The 21,332-nt window shown below is 41.3% G+C and overlaps 1 protein-coding gene across 2 annotated transcripts in view; it reads left to right on the forward strand.

Moving 5' to 3' along the window:
• Positions 1-21,332, forward strand: part of PLA2R1 (phospholipase A2 receptor 1) — a 1,951,179-nt gene that overhangs the window by 763,028 nt on the left and 1,166,819 nt on the right. For both annotated transcript variants that reach the window (XM_069616352.1, XM_069616351.1), the window contains one exon: positions 12,446-12,591. In XM_069616352.1, coding sequence (XP_069472453.1) covers positions 12,446-12,591 — 146 coding nt within the window. The remainder of the gene's footprint in view (positions 1-12,445; positions 12,592-21,332) is intronic.

A 21,332-nucleotide genomic window follows, 5' to 3' on the forward strand; every position in this document is an offset into this window, starting at 1 on the left:
AGCCAGTCCAGATGTCTGAGAACCGTCGTCCAGTCTTTTTCTCCAAAAGACGATATACCCAAAAGAACTCTGCACTCTGCTCACTTTAGTTTACCCACAGACTGCTGGCATGTGGGCATGCTGCACATTCTCACTCTGCCTTCAGTGTACTGTACTTCATCCTTCTTGCATGTCTGGCATCGACCCCCAAATTTGCAACTCAGCCATGTTGGTAAAGCGTGGGGCAGAGCCAATAGGACACCCACTTACCATGCATAACTCTCTTTTGGCGAATGTTGCTGAGGTATTCACTGGCTATAACCTTTAACTTCTTTAAAACCTTATTTGATGTGAAGGTGTCTGGTTCACCAATGACCATTCCCTACCTGCCTTCCTGCTGTCACCTTGCAGGCAAGTGCTCTGACCTACCCTGGAGATTATTTATGGTGCTATGTGCAATAAGATCACAGTGTCCTCTTTTGTTGGCTTTCTTTGTTTGGACATCTTTAAAAAAATAAAATAAGGCAGCAGGCTATCTACCTGCACTTAAGATGAATGGTATTGAGCTGAGCTGATGCAAGGGTCACTGACTACAGTTTCCTTGCACAAATATGAAAAATGGTTAAGTACAAGAAAAGATTGTTCTAGGAAGCCAGAGTTCCAAACTTGGATGATTTGGAATACATCACCACCTTCTTTAGGCCAGCACCTAATATGTATCTGCAACATCAGCCTATTTTGAGTTCAAGTTAGGCTCTGTCATGCTGTCTGCTTTATTTCACATGAGTGTGGTGTACACAGCTTTTCTGGTGTCTCGTTGTACTTTCGCAAATGAAAGTCCAACTCCCACATTCTCCCATCTGAAGCAGTTTCATGCCGTTTTATTCTATCTGCATTCTCTTTTCCAAATCCACCTGTTGCTAAAAACAGCAACTCAACCTATGCATTGCAATAAACATATGCCCAGTTTCCTACTGTGTTGATTAGTTAGATCTGCCCATAAAAAGCGACATAATCAAGTAATAAAAAAATGTTAAAGCTAAAAGAGTGCCAACATTTCATAGCATTATGGAGTCGGAGGTTTGTAGGCTATATAAAAAATACTCCACAACTTTAATGAAATGATATGTAGCTCTGACCTTGCCGCAAGAGAAGAAGAGTGCTTCAAAAGTGACATGAAACAACTTATTCTTATTCTGGAAAGATTTGTAACATAGAAGTTTGCATAGGAGTTTGTTCCATTGTTTAGGATGATGTACACCTACCAACGTCTTCAGTTGCACAAAGCCATATTAGTTTGTCTATTATGTCCACTATTTCCCATACACAAATAAAGATCCACTTACCCGTATTTGTGGTAGATTGCAGTGCACCAACTTATCACCCCTTCTTCTAGCACGTTTTTAGTGTACCTGACCTTATACAATACAAAGTTTTCTCTAAGTGCAGAAATTGGTTGCTTTTGTGCGTACATTATATTCCGTATGCACAACTGAGTAATGAGGTAAGCAAACCACTGCAATTATTTAATAATTAGTATAAATGGTGCATTTTACAGCACTTTTTCCCCAAATATATTACCTAAAATATTTTATAAGTGGTCACAAGGGAGCTCATAAACCAATCCCGGATTACAAGACCTGCTAGTGTGTGATAAAAGTACGTGAAATAGAATTCCTGTGAGATCAACTTTACATCGTTTTTCTACAGAGTAGTGACAACATTTACTTATAACAAGCCCTACAGATATGGGCCTTACAGAAACATTTGCTCCTTAAACGCAGGCAGATACTTGCAGTGGAAAAATAGGATGTAGAAATACACCCAACAGAAAATACGAAACAATGCACATGTATGAGCCGTTCCACTTATTCCACTGACAGAGGTCCAGGGATATTTTCTTGACAGTGGTACCAGCAGAGCAGTAGCACAGCAAGGACCTATAATAATGTTAATGCCTGATCTTATCATCTGGCATGCAACTTTAAGTGAACAATTCATATTTTAATTGGCATGAAATACTACATGGAAATAATTATGGCTTGAAGACAGATATTTGTTCTACTCACCTAAAAGTACCCTCATAGGCAATGAGAATGACTTTATTCTAGGAAAAAATATTTTACTGAGCACTTCATCAAGGAATGGAGAGTGAAATATGCCACCTTCACATTCTTATTTGAGAGAGCCTTCCTTATAACCCTATAAAAGGAAGTGAAACGGCTGAGCACAGAATGTGGCCTATGCTGTTTGGCCCACACATCCTCCAACCACCCTTAACATAATGAATCAAATAAGGCCCATAGGGGGCCCCTTAAACTTATCACACAGGTTGGACTTATAAATTAAGATCAGCAATGCTCAGGGGTATAACGGATGCAGTGCTTTTTCCTGTAACTAGGTGTCATTCTTCTGCAATTCCCTTTTCACAGTTAAACAAGATGAAGGGGTTGCAGGGGACTCTAAACACAGAATGCATGATTATATTAAAAAGGTGATTAGCAACTGAGCACAGAAAAGAAACAGAAGGTGCAGTTTCCTAGACTGTTACTAGATGTCACAGTCCTTCAGTGCCAATCAAACAGCAGCTTTCCTTCACTCTTCTGTGATACCAAAACATCTGACTTGGAATCTGAAAGTGGCATGGTCCTTCAGCCGCAAGGAGTGTGATTGCTTGCCTTCCTTTCTCTGGCTCCTGTGTTGGCTCCAATACCAGTTGACAGGGTTCAACATAAAGAAAGGTAGGCTGATCAGGGGATTGCAGCAGTAAAACACTCATTGTCATATTTGCATCCCTTAATGCTCTGCCTGCAATCAAATATTGATATTGCCACCATGATATTATGTGGCAGACTCAGAAGAGCCAGAACATGTCATAAATCTTCATAGACATAATTATTTTGCAGACAACATATATTTTTGCAACATCCCCACCCTCTAATAGTGTTGGGTGGGTGTGTCCACATGTTGATTTACTGGATAGGTCTGAGTCACCATAACATACTTGATTTATATCCCCAACCGAATAATAAAAACATATAAAGTATGCAGAGTGTACAAAAAGCATTGTAGAGTTATGAATATCTCTTGCCCTAAAGTTTTGTATGAATAGGGCCAGGAATCATCCCATTCCCATCCAGCAAATGATACTGCAATGCTTGTTTATGCTTATGCTTTATGTTTATACTTTGATAGCGTGCAAAGTTCCTGAGGCATTAAAGCACTGTTACTGCAAAAAGAAAATATCTTGCCCTATTACTTGCAGAAAGCAAAAGCAGGCATAACCATGAGTTCAGATATACTACAAAGAATTGGCTATTAGGCTGGTTTTTTAACTTCCATAGATCGATCTAAGATCATAAGGCTAAAAGTAAGTAATTCTAGATCAAGGAACCCTTCTCTGCAATGATCTACCCATGATGGGTTATGTTGAAATTAGGTTTGTTTAGCAGATACAAATTTGCAGACCTAACTGTTCTTTTTGGGGTTATTTGGCTTTTATCATTTTGGGTGTAGTCTCTAAGAGAGGTTTACAGACTATGCTGGCTATTTTAAACATAATATGCACTGGAAGCCAATACAATTTTCAAAGAATTGTTAGTGCACGTGAAAAAGAAAGTGCATTGACTACTGTGCTGACAATATTGTTTTTACATGGGTTGCACAAAAACATTATTTTCATTAAATTCAAATCCTCCAAATGGGCAAGATGAAGTTTGGCAAGGAACAGGCATACCGTCTTAACTAGATGAAGGTAATGTGTTATTCAACTAATCATGCAGTTAACATAGAATGGAATCAATGTTGTTTTTCTTTGCATTTCCTAGAGTGGACACTATGGTGACTTTCGTTTTGAGACCTTTTAGTCTCAGCCACATACAGCCCATCCAGGATTTCATGTAAAATAAGACAATGGTTAGTTTGTCATGGTCTCGGGGTTGATTATTATCGGCCTCGAAGTAGAGCTGCCTGTTATCTGCATAGCTGTGACACCCAACACGTGGAGAAAGAAACACATTTTAAAGGGGTTTTAGATACATGTAAAAAAATGTAATGGAAAAACAGATACGCCCTAAGGCTCATTGAAGATCACTGGCACTTTATTTGTAGCAAGACCATTAAGGGAGAAGAAGGTGTATGTAACCCATTGTAGTACCTTGTTCGACACCCTGGCCACCGATGTAAATGGATTTAAAATAATCTGATGTCCAAGCATGTTGAAGGAAGCTGACAAATCAATCATTACCACTAATGTATTTCACTGTTTATCCATCTACCACTAAAGGAGTCTCTGACATCCAGCAGAACCAGTTCTGTGCCTTGATTAGGTCTTATGTTTCCCTCCTTTTATAGGGTAATTTTAGCACAGCTAAAATGGGGGAGTGTAAGCATGAAATGTGCCTAATCATACTCCTTATAGGATTGTAATCGCCCTTTGTTAGTGGTGGTAATGTAAATGGGGCTGCACCAGGATGAGAGAAGCAGGTATAATGTTGCTTTCTTTTGCATTACGAATGCTTGAGAAGGTGGTAACTCTGTCTGCGCTTCTTTTGCGGTTCTGAGCAGCACCCAAAGGGAAGCTAGGTAACTGCAGATGCTCACAACTTAGAGAGAACATGTCAACGTGGAGGAGGGTTGCATCCAAACAAACTACACTAACATAAAGTGGTCTGTAGAATTGATTTGATTGGAACCAGGCAGGTCTTTCAGGAATTACAGGAGTGAAATAGATCAGAAATTTGTCAAATGGCCCAGTGGAATATTCCAATTTTAGATTGATGTATACAAATGCCTGACTCCATGATTTAATTTTATTTTGTTTTACTTTGAAGAGTTCCAGGGTTAGGAGGGATTTGATAGTAAGAGATTGGATCACTGTGCTAGCCAGAGGAAAAGTGCAGTTTTTAAACAAGAAAAAAACAACAACCCAGCATCTCACAAAGATGGTGCCTTTTTTAGGCTCATATTGTTGGCAGCTAGCCTTCAAGGCCATCTAGTTCTCGTCCTCGGAAGCTATAGTACAATCGAAACAGAACTGTATTTTACAGGGAAGCGCATTTGGTCACTTAGTAATGTGCATGTTAGGTGAGCCCAGGAAATTAAGAAACCTTTTAAAATTAGGGGAAGTGTACTTTTTGGTGAAAACACAGTCCCTTCATTATATTTCTTTGTTGATGCACTCTTTACAACAGAAACTTGACCAGTGTGATAGGAAGATGTAGGTTTGATCAGCCAGGAAAGAAGTAGCATTTATATTGCAGTGAGTTAAGTTCAGTTGCCTTTTGGAGAAATTGACCACAAAAGAGTGCTAGTAAATGAGCAAATTGTCCTCTTGTGAACGTCATTGCATAATAATCAGGAAGGCCTTCTTAACAGCAGAGCTTGATATTAACATGAAACGTGTGCTAAATACATACTCTGTGTTCTGCTTGTAAAGTGTCTGAAGTTAGGGGATCGGTGTGACTGAGGAGTGGGACTGAGGGAGACAGGAGAACTCTGGGGCCAAGGGAAGCCACCTGCTAAGTGATTTAATCCCTGAAGGTAGTCTATGGCAGATTCCCCCCAAAGCTCCCCCAGTCCGTCTGCGGGCTTCCCATCTAGGATACAGCTTCTGCTTAGGTCTGTAGGTCTGTAAAGAGCCCTGATGTCACTCTAGGGAGAATGTGCTTTATTATAAAGGAAAGAGGCTCTAGCATCCTATTTAGGTGCCAAGACTACTTCACGGTTAAGACTGTGGTGCAGCGCACATCATACAAGTGAGCCCTGCTATGGAATCTGAACCATAGAAAACTGAAAATCCTGCAGCAAGAAGGGAAAACACTAATCAAGCTTCTGCGCTCATTATGGGGATGCTGGAAATAGCAGAAATAATTCACTGGTGAACAGGGAAGTCTGAATACTGGATCAGCAGGCTCAAAGACAATGGGCCTCATTACAAATCAGGCGGTCCGGAAATAACGGTGGCAGTAAACCCACCGCCACCGTTGTTTCCGGACCGCCTGATCCGGACTCCTGCAGGCGGGAGGTGATGTTCCCGCCAGGTTTGACCTGGCGGGTTTAACACCGCCCTCCTACAGGCGGCCGAGGAAACACCGGCAGCATTACAAGATGCTGCCGGTGTTTCCATGATCCCCATTCCCATTGAGTCCTATAGGACTCAATGGGAATGGGGATTAACACCATGCCCCGGTAATTCCGGGAATCACGGAAGCGAAATGGTAATACGAGTCCGGCGGTAACCAGGTGGTTTTACCGTCTCAGTTACTGCCAGACTCGTAATGAGGCCCATTGATACCTGATCGTAATATGGGAAGCAGGCCTTTTGTAATCTCACATGACCGCGGCAGCGACATGAGCTGATTCCAATTGTTCAAACTCACAGGCACCCTTACTTTTCAACTTATACCTGGCAGATATGTGAAGGAAGTTGGATGCCTTCACTTTGATAAGCCCTAGGGTAGGAGACAGTACTATTAAATGCCTTATATATGCAGATGATATCGTCCTTTTGGACACGAGTGAAGTTGGTCTGCAGCGATTGTTGAATTCCCTGGAGGCATGTATTAAGGAAAACAGCCTCCTACTCAATCCAAGCAAATCAGAAATAGTTACCTTTAAGAGTCAAGGAAAACGAGGGGCCACATTTATTTGGACAATGGAAGGACAAGTTATTCTGGTGGTCAAGGAGGTCACTTACTTGGGTTTTTCCATGTACGTGTCCTCGAGTTTGGCCCAAAGTGACCAAGATCTCTTGGGGAAAACATCTCAACTATCAGACCAAATTGTCAACATTAAGAGGAAATATTGCAAGTTCTCAATTTTACCTCTAGTCAGATATTATACAGCAAAGGTCATTCCAACTCTTCTATACTCGGGAGGATATCTCAGGGGCAACGTGCTTGCATTGTAAACAAGATGACACGGAGCAACGCAGGTTCGATCCCCGGCTCCGTTATAAATAACCTATCATATCATATGGGTTGGAGGCGAAACCATTGGTTTGGGGATCCAACTGGCAGCGCTTGGAGGGATTCATGTGGAAAAGGGTCTTTGATCTCCCCCGGAGTCTGTCGATAGTAAGTCTACGGTATGAGCTGGGGCTCAAATCTTTAAAGGTACAAGTAACCTGAAGGCTTATTTCTCTGTATCGACAGATAATGGCCCCTCAGACAGACTCCCTCTATGAAGACCTTCAATCTCATTTGATCCAACGAAGGTCACCCCTCTTATGCGCTCTCCAGAGATTAGTGCTGGGAGCCCTCACGGACTGTAATAGTGATGTGTAGACTCTCATCACTAACCCAGACAAGAATTAAGGGGCCCTTATGCAGATGGGTTGGATCCATACCATAGACCAAATGCGAAAATTCAGATTGGGAAGCTCGCTTTCTCCTTATGATAAAAAAGGGGCTTTCTCGCAAGATACCTGAGAAAGTTTCCTGACCACAAAGTTAGACAAAATATTCTAAGGTTCCGACTGAACCTGTTGTATACGGGAGAAGTCATGTCCTGTTGGGCCATAAAACCGAAGAGAAAAAACGGTGTAAAGTCTGTTAGCACCCTCGAAAGCAGTCCATAAAACTTCTCATGATGCAGTGCGAGGGCACCCGGGAAGTGAGAAAGAGGTGTCTGCGTCAGCTGGTTGAAACTCAGGGCCGCCTCCTTTCTGAAATGTTTTGGGATAGGCTTACAGCAGGCCAGGAAACATTGCTAACTATTAATGTAATCAGGGTATTGCATTTGAGTGGGATCATACCGTTAACTCATTACTGAAATGCTCCCACTACATTTCAGATGAGAAGGATGAAGATACAGGAGGTCTGTGTCTCCTCTATTCTTCCTGGTTCTTTCTGTATCCTGCCACTTTTCTCTTTTCCTTTCATCTGTGAGTATTCAATTTGTTTCATGAAATGATTAGGATGTTTTAGGAATGGTGGAAGGTATATACTTTGAATGTTAGGTTTCTGACTGATTTTATTGTAGCTGCTCTACTTAACTATTTTACTGTCTAATTGCTGACTCATTTCAATTCTTTGATGGTTTTTGTGTAAAAATCGATTATTCGGTTCCAATACACAAACAAATTAAAAATATATATGTATATATTGCACAGCATTTCATGTTGGGATGGCAAATCGTCAACAGGGTCACATGGTTATTGCTCTCGTTCTGTTACAATACACAAGATAATGTCAAACCATTATTGCTGCTCTCCGTATCTGGTCATACAAAATCTTATAGCATTAGCCACGATTTACAGATGTCCAACTAAGGATATTATTTTGTTGATTCATATTCCTAGAAGATTTATCATGGGATATCAATGTATACCATATTGTCTGACTGAAGAAGGTAGCATTGTTTATGTGTGTAGGGCGAATGCTATCCCTCTGTATTTAGAGCAGTCTGTGAGTGTATGGTATATTGCTGTCTTAAGTTATCTTCCATTATGCTGATGGTTGTGTCTAAAACGTTTCAAGGACAACGTCATTTTAAAGTTGGATGGAATTTGTTGAAGTTGTGAAACCTTGGTAGGTCCTGTTCATCTGAACACTGTATCAGAAATGTTCCGTCAATATATAACGGAGGTAGATCAGAGGTTTTTTGTTGCTGGTGGTGAGGTTGTGTGTTCCAGTTGTGCCACCAAACGATCAGCGTAGTGTGGTGCGATTTTAGAATCCAGAGCTGTACAACTTTTCATAGAGAGGTGTCACTGCCAAATATTAATTAGTTGTGGGTCAATATAAATTGTGTAACTTGCTTACTGTATCGAGGGGCACCTCTTGTTCCCGGATTTCCTTGGAAACTGCCACTCCATCCTGATAGTTGCCAAAAGTGTTTCTTCTCAAAGGAGCCCATTGTTAAGTACATTTCTGATATCCTGCGGGTATCTGGGTTTCGCTGTAGTTCAACGTCAGTGGTGAGAATTGTACAAAAGAGGGCTCTCAGCAGCCTGTCTGGTTAAGGAGAGTTGTACTAATTCATCGAAACAGCAACTGCAATAGCTCTTTTTTATTTTCTATGGAACTGTAACAGTCATACCAACAATGTCAAATATGTTCTTTATTACAGGCTAGATATGCAAAACATAGAGGTGAATGATGGCTTGGCTATAATAAACGAAATCATGTATCACACTTGCTGGCTTTTTTAATGTTCTGCTATGTTAGACGGTAGCTGGCCATTTTCTCACATATGCAAGTAGTAAGGAAATTGGCAGAAATGTGGGATTGTATTCCAGAGGAACTGGAAGCATGTCCAATAGTAGAAACATTACTGAGGTTGTAGGAAGGAAGGAAAAGGATTCCCAGGCTATACATGGCCTTACAGGCTACTAGAAAATATGATGTATTGGTGGTCAAGGATGAATGGGAAAATGATGTAGACTTCTCGATCTGGGTTCAGATGTGGGAACAGATAAAAAAGGTGTCCCAAAAAGCAAGGTTTTAATTGATTCAATAGAGTATACCTGATGCCAGCGAAATTGCACTTGATAAATCCCTCCATCTCACATGAATGTCCACGCTTTAGGGCAGGTTCCGCCAGCTTCTGGTATATGAACTGGGAATTTTTCGATGATAACTGGATATTGGGAGGAGGTCGTAGGGCGCTTTAATGACTTACTGGGCAGCAAGTATACACGCACACCTGCTTTTTGCCTGTGGGATTAATATCAGAGAAGAAGAGACATACAACACATAATAGAATAGCGCAGTTTACGATGGGCATAGCTAAGCGACGAATTACAATCCCATGGAATTGTACCAGTTTCCCATCAGTAAGCCAGTGGCTCCAGGACGTACATCGATGGGGTCTGGCAGAAGTGAAACATTTTTTAAAAAACAGAGAGACCCGGAGTTAGAGCCAGGTGCAGAAATGGATTGGGGACAACTGTTGAATGAAGTGGCTTCCACCCCGGAATTCCCCATGAGAAGGATAATTACAACTCTGTATGGAATGGGATAATATGTGTATGTTAAGAGTGCAAAGGGGTTCTCATTGTATGGAGGTGGAAGATACTAGGAGACAGAAAGCAAGTTGACAGAAGAGGGCAGAATTGGGTGTGGGGGAGGAGGTCCAACCGGGGACTTTGTCTTTCATGTATTATTTGAGGAAGGGTGGTTGGGTTTTGGGATTTGTAAAGAACACGTGATTACCTATGTTGACTGGTTACGGTGTATTATATTTTATTAAAACTCAATTAAAAAGATGTTTTAAAAAAAAGATGGTTGCTTTCGAAATGATGCTCTGTATGAACAGTTTACTCGTCGGTGAGGAAATATATGTTGCTTCATGACCACTTTTTTCCAGAATCTGGAATATAGCTTATGGCTGGGGTACCCATGTGAAGTTAATAGATGATGAAAATAAGGCAATGAGTTGGATCCATTTGGGCTCGTTCAGTTTAAAACTTCAAAAATAAAGATAACAAGCACACACGTGAAAATAATCCAGAGAACTGAGATTTCGCACACTGCTTCCCGGGTTTTCTGATATTTTCCGTACAGAACGAAAATGGCAACTCATGTGGGGTTCTATTTTCTCTGCATGTGTATCCTATGTGAAAAGATCAGCAAACCTAAAACAGTCCATGCAGTTATTTGAGTGCATGATGGAACCATATTTCAAGTAACTTACTTTGCATGAATTTTATTTGGGGGGTTCTCTCCTAAGCTGCCCCTTTCCCTAGACTAGGCCACCTACCCCAGACCCCTCCCCACCCCTTTTAACCCCTCACCCCCAACCCCTATATACTTCGATTCGTTTTTTCAGCGGAATTCCCTTGATGTAAATTACTTCAAAAGTAATTCCTGTCAGCAAAACGGCAGGATACGCCTGAGTCATGTAGTGTCCATGTTCATACACGTGACTCTCTCTAGCCACATGAGCATGCCCAGGAAATACAATAATACAAGCGAACCTAGTTTTAGCAACACCATCAAATGTATAAAAATAGGACCTGATTGCATGTCCACAAAATATATCCAGGTAAAGAGAAGTTTACTGCAGGGAGACTGCAAACAGGCCATCCCAGTTGGTGCAAGCTGCGCCTAATTGGGGACTTGGCCAGGCATGTCCCGAGGAAGCAGAACACTGTTAGCCCTCTTTCCCTCTTCGCAACATACATATAGTAAACTCCTCTTTACCTGGAGGCAGTGTGAGGGATTTCTACCTGTACCCAAACAAATAGGAGTCCGCATGAACCTTCACTATTATAACAGATTCAAACATAGTGCAACATACCCACCCGCATTGTTTGCCTCAAGCACAGTACAACCTACTAAAATATTTTCTAGTCGAACGATTTGAAAGATACCCCCTACCCTCCGATGGAGAGGGCAGAACGCTATGTCAAAAAGATGTTTTTTGCCAGCCACAGTCCCTGTCACTTTAGAATGCAAGAGATTACCCCTCCCGACACCCCCCAATTTCAAATGCATATATAAGTACTACAGGCAAAATGAGGCAAACTTTCAGACACATTTGTAAAAGATGAAGGCAATCTAAGGATTACATGGTATTGCATTGCGTTGCATCTTTCAGTGGTTTCCTGTCCATTTATATTGGCCCTAATGTAAACATTTCTTGTATGATTTTTTTTTTTCAATTCAGCTTTTTCTTCTTTAACCAGTTTGATTAATGTCAACTAAGTAAGTCTGTTTGACTTTGAATGCTTACCATCTCATGAATCTAGTAAAGCATGTTCAACTCATGCATAGTTTGCCTTTATTAGCATGGCCTCAAACCTATTTTTGTACAGTATACCATGGAGCTGTTATATTTGTTACCGATCAGCATCTGTGCTCTTAAAGCTCTTTGTATTGTCATCTGCGTATGTGTATATATGATGTAATCTCTATGACCACAAACAGAGTGATCTGACCTTTGGATGGAATTTACAAGTTATACAAAGTCATAGCCTGTAATTTTAAATTGATGAAATCAGTTGCCAGTCATGTTTAGCTTCCAGCTGAATATGGAATGTATTTAAACCTGGAAAAACCTGAAAACAAAAATCATAAATTGAAATACAAGAATTAATCTTAGCTGTCCTGCTTATTCAACTAACTGGAGACTCAAACTAACTACTTATCGTGCAGAAGTTGGCAAGCTATTGAGTGCTGAATTGAACATTATTATTATAATTTTTTTTTATTACTTGCACTCAATTGTTTATATACAATTTTTGCAAGAGACGAGCTTCAATCTTCTGTTGGATTTAAATTAGTTGTATAGCCACCATATGCAACTAAAGTAACTAAGAATCAGACTGGTCTCTCCTTCTTGACAAGGACAGTTGGCGAATTGGGTTTCTTCTTTCTGTAACTGGCTTTGTTTTGATTGTGTGAGCGATTCGTGTTCCAGGCCAATGTTGTTGAGACATTGACCTATTGCAATGGTAGATTTTATGCTTTGTCCATTATAATGTGGGTACCAATGTGTTGCCTGTGGTGTCTCTTTACAGGTGTTTCATTCAGAGAAGGTACTGACCAAAAAGTCGTGGGATGAAGCAGAAGACTTTTGCCAGGCATATGGAGGGCATCTTGCAAGCTTTTCTCACATTGATGAAGAAATCTTTTTGGATGGCCTTCTAAATACAATGTTTCATAAGTAAGTTTTTCCAAATGCACTATTCCTTCATCAGTCCTTGGATCACTGCACAATTATGTGAATCCAACTGCCATGCATTTAAGAAAATAAAGTCAATTTCTTCTATGTTCGACTCACTTCTTTTCCTAAGTAATGCATACAGGTGTACGCTGCAGTGTTCTTAACCTCTTGCATCAAACTTGGTTATTCATAGATTGTTCATATGGGTGTCATTGCATTCTGTTTTGCGGATTCGCGAATGGCCACCGGACGAGCAGCAGCTTAAGAGAGCAGCTCCGGTCCTCCACCCTGCAAACCATTAGATTATCACTTTCAGGCTAGACATGTCGGGCAAAAAGAAGATTGAGACCCCTGAAAACCCCTCCTCAAAAAAACCTAAAAAATCAATGATGAACCTGATGAAGAAACACCAAGCAGAACAGATATTTTTAAACTCTTGAAACAAGTGGCCAGTGATGTTGTGGATGTCAAGGCAGCTCTAACTGACCTAACTGCCAAGGTAATAATTTGGAGACTCGCATGATAGATGTGGAAGGAAGGACCTCTGGTTTAGAAAGAGAAGCCTCAGGTAGTTACAGAGCCTACCAAGAGCTGCAAGATGGCATGAAAATCTCCAATTGAGAAATATGAATTTGGAAATTCAGGCAAGAAACAATAACATTCACTTGATTGGTGTTCCTGAAAAGCCGGAGTACAATCTGACTGCCTTAGTGGTTAACATACTGCAAGAGTGCCTACCTGCCTGTGGATTACAAAGAGATGACCTGGATGTGGTATTCAGACAAATAATTGTTTCATTTGTGAAGACATCCATGAAGGAAAATGTTCTGCGCAATGCAAAACATTTGGAATCACTGTCCTGGCAAGGAGACTTGATACATATGTACCCTGATTTTCCAAAAGACGTGGTGATCAAAATGAAACCTTTTGGGGAAGCAAAACGCTTGACCAAAGACTGTGGGATCAGAGCTTCACTTCTTAAGCCTGCAGTTTTGAAACTTTTCCTGCCTGATGGGATCAAGATTACAGATGCCCCAGTACAGGCTTGTGCATGGTTTAGCAAATGCCCTCCCACAAGCCCCTTATATTGAGGGGCTCTTGTTATGTTATGCTTTAAGTATTTATATATTCATTGATGTTTAATATGTTCAACGTTTTAAAGTGACAGTAATTAATTTTAATTTAATTTAATTTTAGAAATGTTATTATTTAACATGCTGAGCGCTTCAGTTAACGGCCCTTGCTCGCGCTGTTCACGGGCGCAGGTGAATGTTCGCTGACTTTATTTTCAAACGTGATTAGAGAATAAGCTTGAGGTCTTCATTATGGCATTGTTACGCGCACAAGAAATGAGTATGATTGGCCCCACTACCAGCGAGGACCGTAATGACGCGATTCGGATGGGCAGAGGTTTGTGGAGTCTGAAGGAATCGGGGGCTGATCGGTGCCTTTGTGTAACTGAGACCTTGGTCTGAGGAGGCCACGCAGTATGTTTTTGGTTTTGTTTCTGTACCTTCACTCGCTGAATAGGGGCTGAAAGGTTGCATATAATGTGACTCACTTAGCACACGCCATGTGTTTACTAGTGCTATAGCATGTGAATGGAGGCACAGGCATCTGATATAACGCCTCTGCGTTTCGTTGTTAAACAAAATCAACTGTTTTTGTAGGTGTCAGAATTTTCCAACGCAATTATTCTTGCTTCTGTGCTCTGGCCAAGTGATTTTGGCACTACATTCAAACAATAGTGAAACAATATGTGAGTTGACATATTAAGCATTTTGGATATTCAATAAGGAATTTAACTTGGTTCCGAACCATTTACCTGTTTACATTTACTGACGTTGAATTAGCTTGTTACTGTTGCTTTTAGGGGTACGAACCATTATAAGAACCAATGGCTCTGTACTAGATACATGCCACGGTTCTACCTGAATTGCGCTATCAATGATGTGTGTGGACTTTGAGACCTGTATCTCACAGGCAGGCAACATTGTTAGTTGATAGAATCAAGGAGACACATCTTGATTTGGAGTAGGGAATTATGGAAAAGAGAATGACAACGTGACTTAGTTGAATATATACATATGTCACAGAGACAGAATCTCATCCAGCATGTCTATTCATTATGGATGATTTGAAAAGGTTGTGCGTTTCACAGTGGATTGTGAAAATAGTTTGCTATCCTTTGTGGTGTAAGCACAGTTCTAACTAGTTGTTACCTAGCACATAATATATACCACTGGCAGTGCTGCTATGATCTGATGGCAATATTCACGCAATTGGAGAGGAAGACCATAGGAACAACATTTGGCTTTACCCTGATGACTTACTTGTGGCCCTATGCGATCCTGAAGTTGGCATCATGCATCTGATGCGTGATATTCAGCAATTCTCTGAAGTGTCAGGTTATAAGGTAAATTGGGATAAATCTGAGATCCTTTCAATCAATAGCATGTGCATGCAACACACATGCAGTCAATTGCAATGTACCTGGTGTCCAGAAAGAATGAAGTACTTGGATATCTGGATTGGTCCGTAGGGGCTGAAATTACTGAAGATGAACTTTGAAAAAATACTGCCCAAACATAATTCAGACTTGGACAGATGGGGACTCGTGAGACTATCCACTTGGGGCAAAATCAATTGAATTAAAATGAACTTAGCACCGTGTGTAAACTACCTCCTTTCGATGCTTCCCATTAAGGTTCCAAAACATTTTTTCAAAGAGATCGATAGGGCCATGCAAAAAATTCATATGGGATGGCAAACCGCCGAGGCTAGCTTTATGGAAAATGCAGCTTCCTCTAAAACAAGGCAGTATGAATCTGCCAAACTTCTTTGAATACCATCTGACATTTATGCTTAGACATCTGGAAAGACTATCGGCACAGAAGAAGATCAAACAGATGAAATGATGAGGGAAAGCAATACATTATCACAACTAGCTCCCAAGGCCTTACTGACGACGGTGACAAAACCTTCCAGAGGGCAAAACCCACTGACTGCATTTATGCGAGAATGCTGGTGCAGCATATCCAACCGTGTAGGAACCAATCCATATTTGTTCCCGGATGCATAGATCTACCTTAATAGTAATATTCTGGCCAGCATGGTTTCTGGAAGGAATACAATTCATAAAGGATCTGGTTAACGGTGAAGAATGGATCCCTTTTGCACAGCTATGCCATACCTTTGATATGAGGGTCTGCACTTACGCAGAGTATAGGAAATTGAAGGGCATCATCACTGCAAATATAGACCCCTCGCAGTTAGCGATTCAGAGTGCAACATGGTCTGCATTGGAGACTTGCAAACGTGAACTACACCCAGTTGCCTATGTACGGAATTTTGAAAACATGTCGTAAAGGAGATCCAGAGGTTGTCAATATTTGGCTGAAGAACTGGGTGAAGCGATTGATCAAGGTTGCTGGCTAGAGTTCTGTGGTAATGTGCGATTGGTGAGCATGGACTGGGGCCTAAGAGCATCACAAACTAAACTCCTCTTCAGAACTTATTGGACTCCAGAACGCATGTTCAAGAGACATCTTTTGGAGAACGAACTGTGTTGGAAGTGCAAACAAGCAAGGGCACTCTAAGTCATTTGATCTTGTTCTGTCAAAAAACTAAAACCTTCTTGGAAGGGGTTTGTGAAAGAATGGGCTTGGTCTTGAGTTGTACAGTGCAAATGAATGCTACACTTTTGGTGCTTGGAGATGTATCTCTGATAGATGACATACAATTCAGTAAAGAAATATGGTTCCTTGTATGCTAAAAAAAAAAGATTTTAAGCACCTGGAAATCGTCTGCCTCTTTCTGCATTGACGATTGGGTGGAGGAGTTGCTAACCGTATCCACCTATGAGAGGGCAATCTACAAACAAGCTGGGGATGTTGATATGTTTTTAGACACATGGGGATGCTTTCTTGATGTCTTCGGCTAATGTATCCAAATAGAAAGTATATATTCTGTAGTGCGCGTATTCATGTACTACTTCTTTCTTTTTCTTTTTCTTTTATACTTTCCTCTGTCATCATTAGTCATTACTGATACTTACTCAATAAGAGTGTCATTTTGTACTTTTTCATTTGGTAGAAGATCATAATGTCGAGACTGTTCTCAATGTTTTCAGCCTATTCTGTTGGAATTCATGATGTTTGCAAGATAAAACAAATAGAACTTTGAATCCGAGTAGGCCATCTACAAACTGGCTGACAAAACTGACAGGTTTAGAGACATTGGGGAATTATTTCTTGAGACATACGGTTAGTGTGTCTCATATGTACCATTAATACTATTTATGTGCTTTCTTCCTCTCCTCTTTCTCTTATCTCTTCTTTTTCTTTTGCTTTATTGGTAAGTACATTTTAGCAGGTTCATATTCACTTATCAATTTTGTTTGTTCATCTGTAATTCTGCATCGATTGTTCGAATCTATTGTTGTCATGTATCATCTGTTGTTTATGATATATAAAAATGACATATTAAAAATGTCATAATGCCTACTGTTTCGCTTCTGGCAGCAATCTGGGGATGAACAGTAGGGCGGCTGAATGGGCCGGGTAACGTCCCAAGTTAGAGGAGGCTGATTCTCAACACCATGCCCTGTGACCCGATTCAAAGGCAGGATACACTTGCAAGACCTACAAACCCCATATACCAGGCAACATTCCCACTGGTCTGTTATCAATGGGCCTCATTATAAGTTTGCCGGTCCGGGAACTACGGTACCAGTAAGCTTGCCGGTACCGTAGTTCCCAGACCGGAAAACAACGAGTTGTGCTTGCAGGTCCCTTTCTGCCTGCCAGGTCGGACCTGGCGGGCAGAAGGACACGCGCGAACACAGCATGTAGGATGCACCGGCGCGGTCGTAAATGGTGCCGGTGCATCCGACCTCCCCATTCCCATTCGGCCCTATGGGGCCGAATGGGAATGGGGAGCATCTTTTTTCCGGCGCCCGCAAATGGGCAATTACCGGGTCTGGCGGGGCCGGAGTTCCCCGGTAATTGCCCATTCGCGGGCGCTGGAAAATGTCAGATGTTTTGCGGCAGCCTGCCTGTTTTACCGGCAAGGCTACCGCCAAACTTATAATGAGGCCCAATGTCCCAGGATAGCCCAAGCACACCTTTGCCTTACCCAAAAACATGAGCATAGAGCAGTGATCTCCAAACTGTAGGGCTCCCCCTCGGTGGCGTTCGGCACCATACATAGGAGGCACAAGTCCCACAGGTTGAAAAATAATTAGCCTTGCCTCCGCCTTTTGTATTGTTGCGATGGCTTCCTTAGCACTGAGCCTCGGCCTTGGATGCGTCATTTAAGCAATAAACACAGCATGGAAGACCTTCCATGCTGTGTATACTTTTTTGCTGCCAGCGTGCTATTATCAATGCAAGTACTATGAACTTTACCATCTCCCCACGGCCCAGCGAGCAAAAGACACACCAGGGAGTCGGATTTCGAGAGACACCTAATGGGGGTAAGTAAAGAATGTGGTAGAATGGAGGCTGGGAGAGAACAGGAGTGAGAGAGGCAAAATTAGAGCCAGAGGAGAATAGGAAGAATAAAAATAAAATAGAATGGTGGGTCAGAATAGTAGAGCAGGACAGAATAGGACAAAATATGGGGGATGTGCCCAAAACATGAGAGACAGAATAGGAGGGAAAGAAAGAAGATGACAGAATAGGTGGAAATAATGGATAGGAGGGAAAGGGACACTAGGATAGAAATGAGGGAAAGACAATATAGGGCACAATAGGAGGTAAGGACAGAACAGGGGGAGAGACAGAATATGAGGGAGAGGCAGAATAGGAGGGATAAACAGGATAGGAGGGTGAGAGACTAGGGTAGAGAAAGAGACAAACACGTGAAGAGTGTGAGACAGAATAGGAGGGAATATGACAGACAGACAACCAGAATGGCAAAGGAGGGGATACAGAATGAGAGGCAGAGACAAAGAGTGAGTGAGAAAGAGGAGAGAACGGAAAGGAGTGGTCACAACAGACAGAAATTTGAATGATGACAGATATGGGAATAAGTGAAAGATAACAGCCAGAAAACGAGGGTAACAATAAGAGATGAGACAGAACAGGAAAAGAGGCAGGCAGATTGGGAGAGAAGCAGAAAGAAGAGACAGAATGGAATGGTCAAAAGGAAACGAACTGGGCTGTAGGGAGAGGGCATACACAAAAGAAGGGAGACAAATAATAGTAAACGGTCAAATGTGATAGAGTGCGAAAAGGCTGAATGAGCGATTAGAGGGCAAAGAAACAAACTGAGTCGGGAGAGGGAAATAATAAAACTGGGGGGTGATGTTTGGCATTGTGAGAGGAAGAACAGAGATGGAAGAGTGCAACATGGCATAACAAAAAGAAACGGTATAAGTGAGAATGTGAGATAAAAGGAGAATGGTTGAAAGAGGCAGTCAGGACCAGTGGGGAAGAAGAGAGAATAGATTCAGTGAAGAAGGAATAGAGAACATCATAGACAGAACTAAGAATGGAAACGATTGGGTAAGCAAGAGGGGCAATAACAAGACGAGGAGACAGTGCAAACTAAACAAATAAGGATGCAAGGGAGTCTGTTGCTGCACCTCACTGTGCCAATCCCATCCTTAGTCACTAACAATTTTGATGTTGTCAGGTTCGGACCTATGTACCAACCCTCCACAACGCCACAATGAAACAACTTGGGACAGAAGGCAACTGAAGCATGCTTCTGCCCAGGCTTAGTGCTAGAAAGGCAGGCATCTCAACTCTCTTAAATGGGGACAGTGCTGTTCTTATTTCACAAATTGTACTAACAAAACATGGCTGCTATTGAATTCATGGGGCCACTTCAATTTCACTCTCCTCAGAGACTCAGCTACTCAGAGCTATACGAAGTGGCCATGGATAAGTCGTCTCAACAAAGCTGTGGCCGTCTCTTGTTCGGTGATCGTAATTATTGGGGGTGGGGGGCTTGAAACGTTTAGACTCCAGGTGGCTTGGATAAAAACATTAGAAGACCAATGGCTTAGAGAAAGACACTTCTCTACCTGACACAGATCACAGGAACCAGGCAGATACAGGTACAAAAGTGATCGCACAGGTGCAAACCATCTCAGGGCTAGGGGTCATGCTGCCATAAAAGCCAGAGTCCAAAATAAACGCAATGAAAATGACTGGTTCCGGACGATCGAGGCAATGAATAAGTACAAAACATATAATGAGTATGCGAAATGCTTTAGGAAAAGGAAACCTCGCTGCTCATATTTGATGTTGCTCTGCCCGAGCGCTTTACATGCGTTTTAAATTTAATTAGTTTCACACTCGTGAGAGGACGTTTAAATGGGCCGGTGTGAATCGAATGGTTTCAACTCTGCATTGCAGGTTTCCTTATTGTGTTGGACAAATAGAGTCATTAAAACATTTAATTCTTGAATGTTCATATTTTGGGGTTCAAATAACTAATATATTATCAAAATGTTTTGATGTAGAATTTTCAGACTCTTACGGTTTGTTATGGTCCAGAATGATGACGGGTGAATACAAACCTCTTGTATTCGGCCTTGTACAACTGCTGAAAATTACTGATTCCAAATTGGTGGAAATGTAATGATTGGAATCAGTATAATTGATGTTATATGAACCAAGATGTTCTTGAGTACTGTACTGCTCTGGGAAGTGTTTTTCTCGTTGTTAGTATTAACCGTTGGTTAGCACAATTTGCACATTACTCTTTTCTTGGAATTTATAAATCTGTGAGACCAGCCCTAACTTATGTTCCGGGAAAAACACTAAAATGAGTGTAAAAATGTACTTATTTTGTGTTGTAAGAATATCTAATTGTGTAACCTCAAGTGTTGTATTGTTCTAGAGATGTTGTATACCTATGAACTGAAATGCTGTCCTAAAATTGCACCATAAGTAAGAGTGATAGTGTAGAACAATCTATTTGTGCTATCTGTTAAATTAGAATTTTAGGAATTTATATAGAAGGAATGTGGAATAAGTAGTATCACTTGTTTTAATTCTCTACGATGTGTTTTAGGAAGTTTTATACTGGTAAATATGTAGTGTTAATCGTTTAAATTGTTTAAGTTGTGTTTTAGTAAGTTTTATACCCGTGAATTAGGATGATCTTCAATATGTCTCATGAAATGTTTTATGAATAATTGCATGCAAAAGATTAATGTTTATTCAATTTTATTTTTGTTTTTGCTGCATATACTGGCTTTGTAATTTTGACTCAAAGCATTTATTCATGCTCAAAAGGCATAACTTGATTTGAATTGTAAAGGGTTTTTTCCTTTAAAGAACCATAAACAAATTTTAAAAAAAGGCCTGAATCCTCAGTCTAAGGTAGAGAAGTTAGTGGAAGAATGAACCAGAAGATGGAACCTGTAGAAGATGGGAGAGAGGAGCATCTGTGAAGAGGAAATGCTGGAGTAGAGAGTGGATGAGCTGCAAGACTAGAGAGTAAAGAGCTACCCAGGGATTCTGAAGTGGGGGGGGGTACAGGAGCAGCCCAGAGATTCAGAATTAGGGACCCAGAGGGTCACCCAGAGATTCAGGAGTGAGGGGCCTACCTCAAGATTTGGTGTACAGGCGTTCCCATTGAGATTGGGAGTATCATAGGTCACCCAAAGGTTAGGGAGTGCAGAATATACCCCTAAATATGGGGGCACAGTGGTCTCAGAGAATTGAGGATACAGGGGATCACCTAGTAATTTGGTGTACAGAGGTCACATATGGGGTTACATC

The sequence above is a fragment of the Ambystoma mexicanum genome, chromosome 9 (genome assembly GCF_040938575.1).
Source record: "Ambystoma mexicanum isolate Mex_15411 chromosome 9, UKY_AmexF1_1, whole genome shotgun sequence".
Taxonomy (NCBI): Eukaryota; Metazoa; Chordata; class Amphibia; order Caudata; family Ambystomatidae; genus Ambystoma; species Ambystoma mexicanum.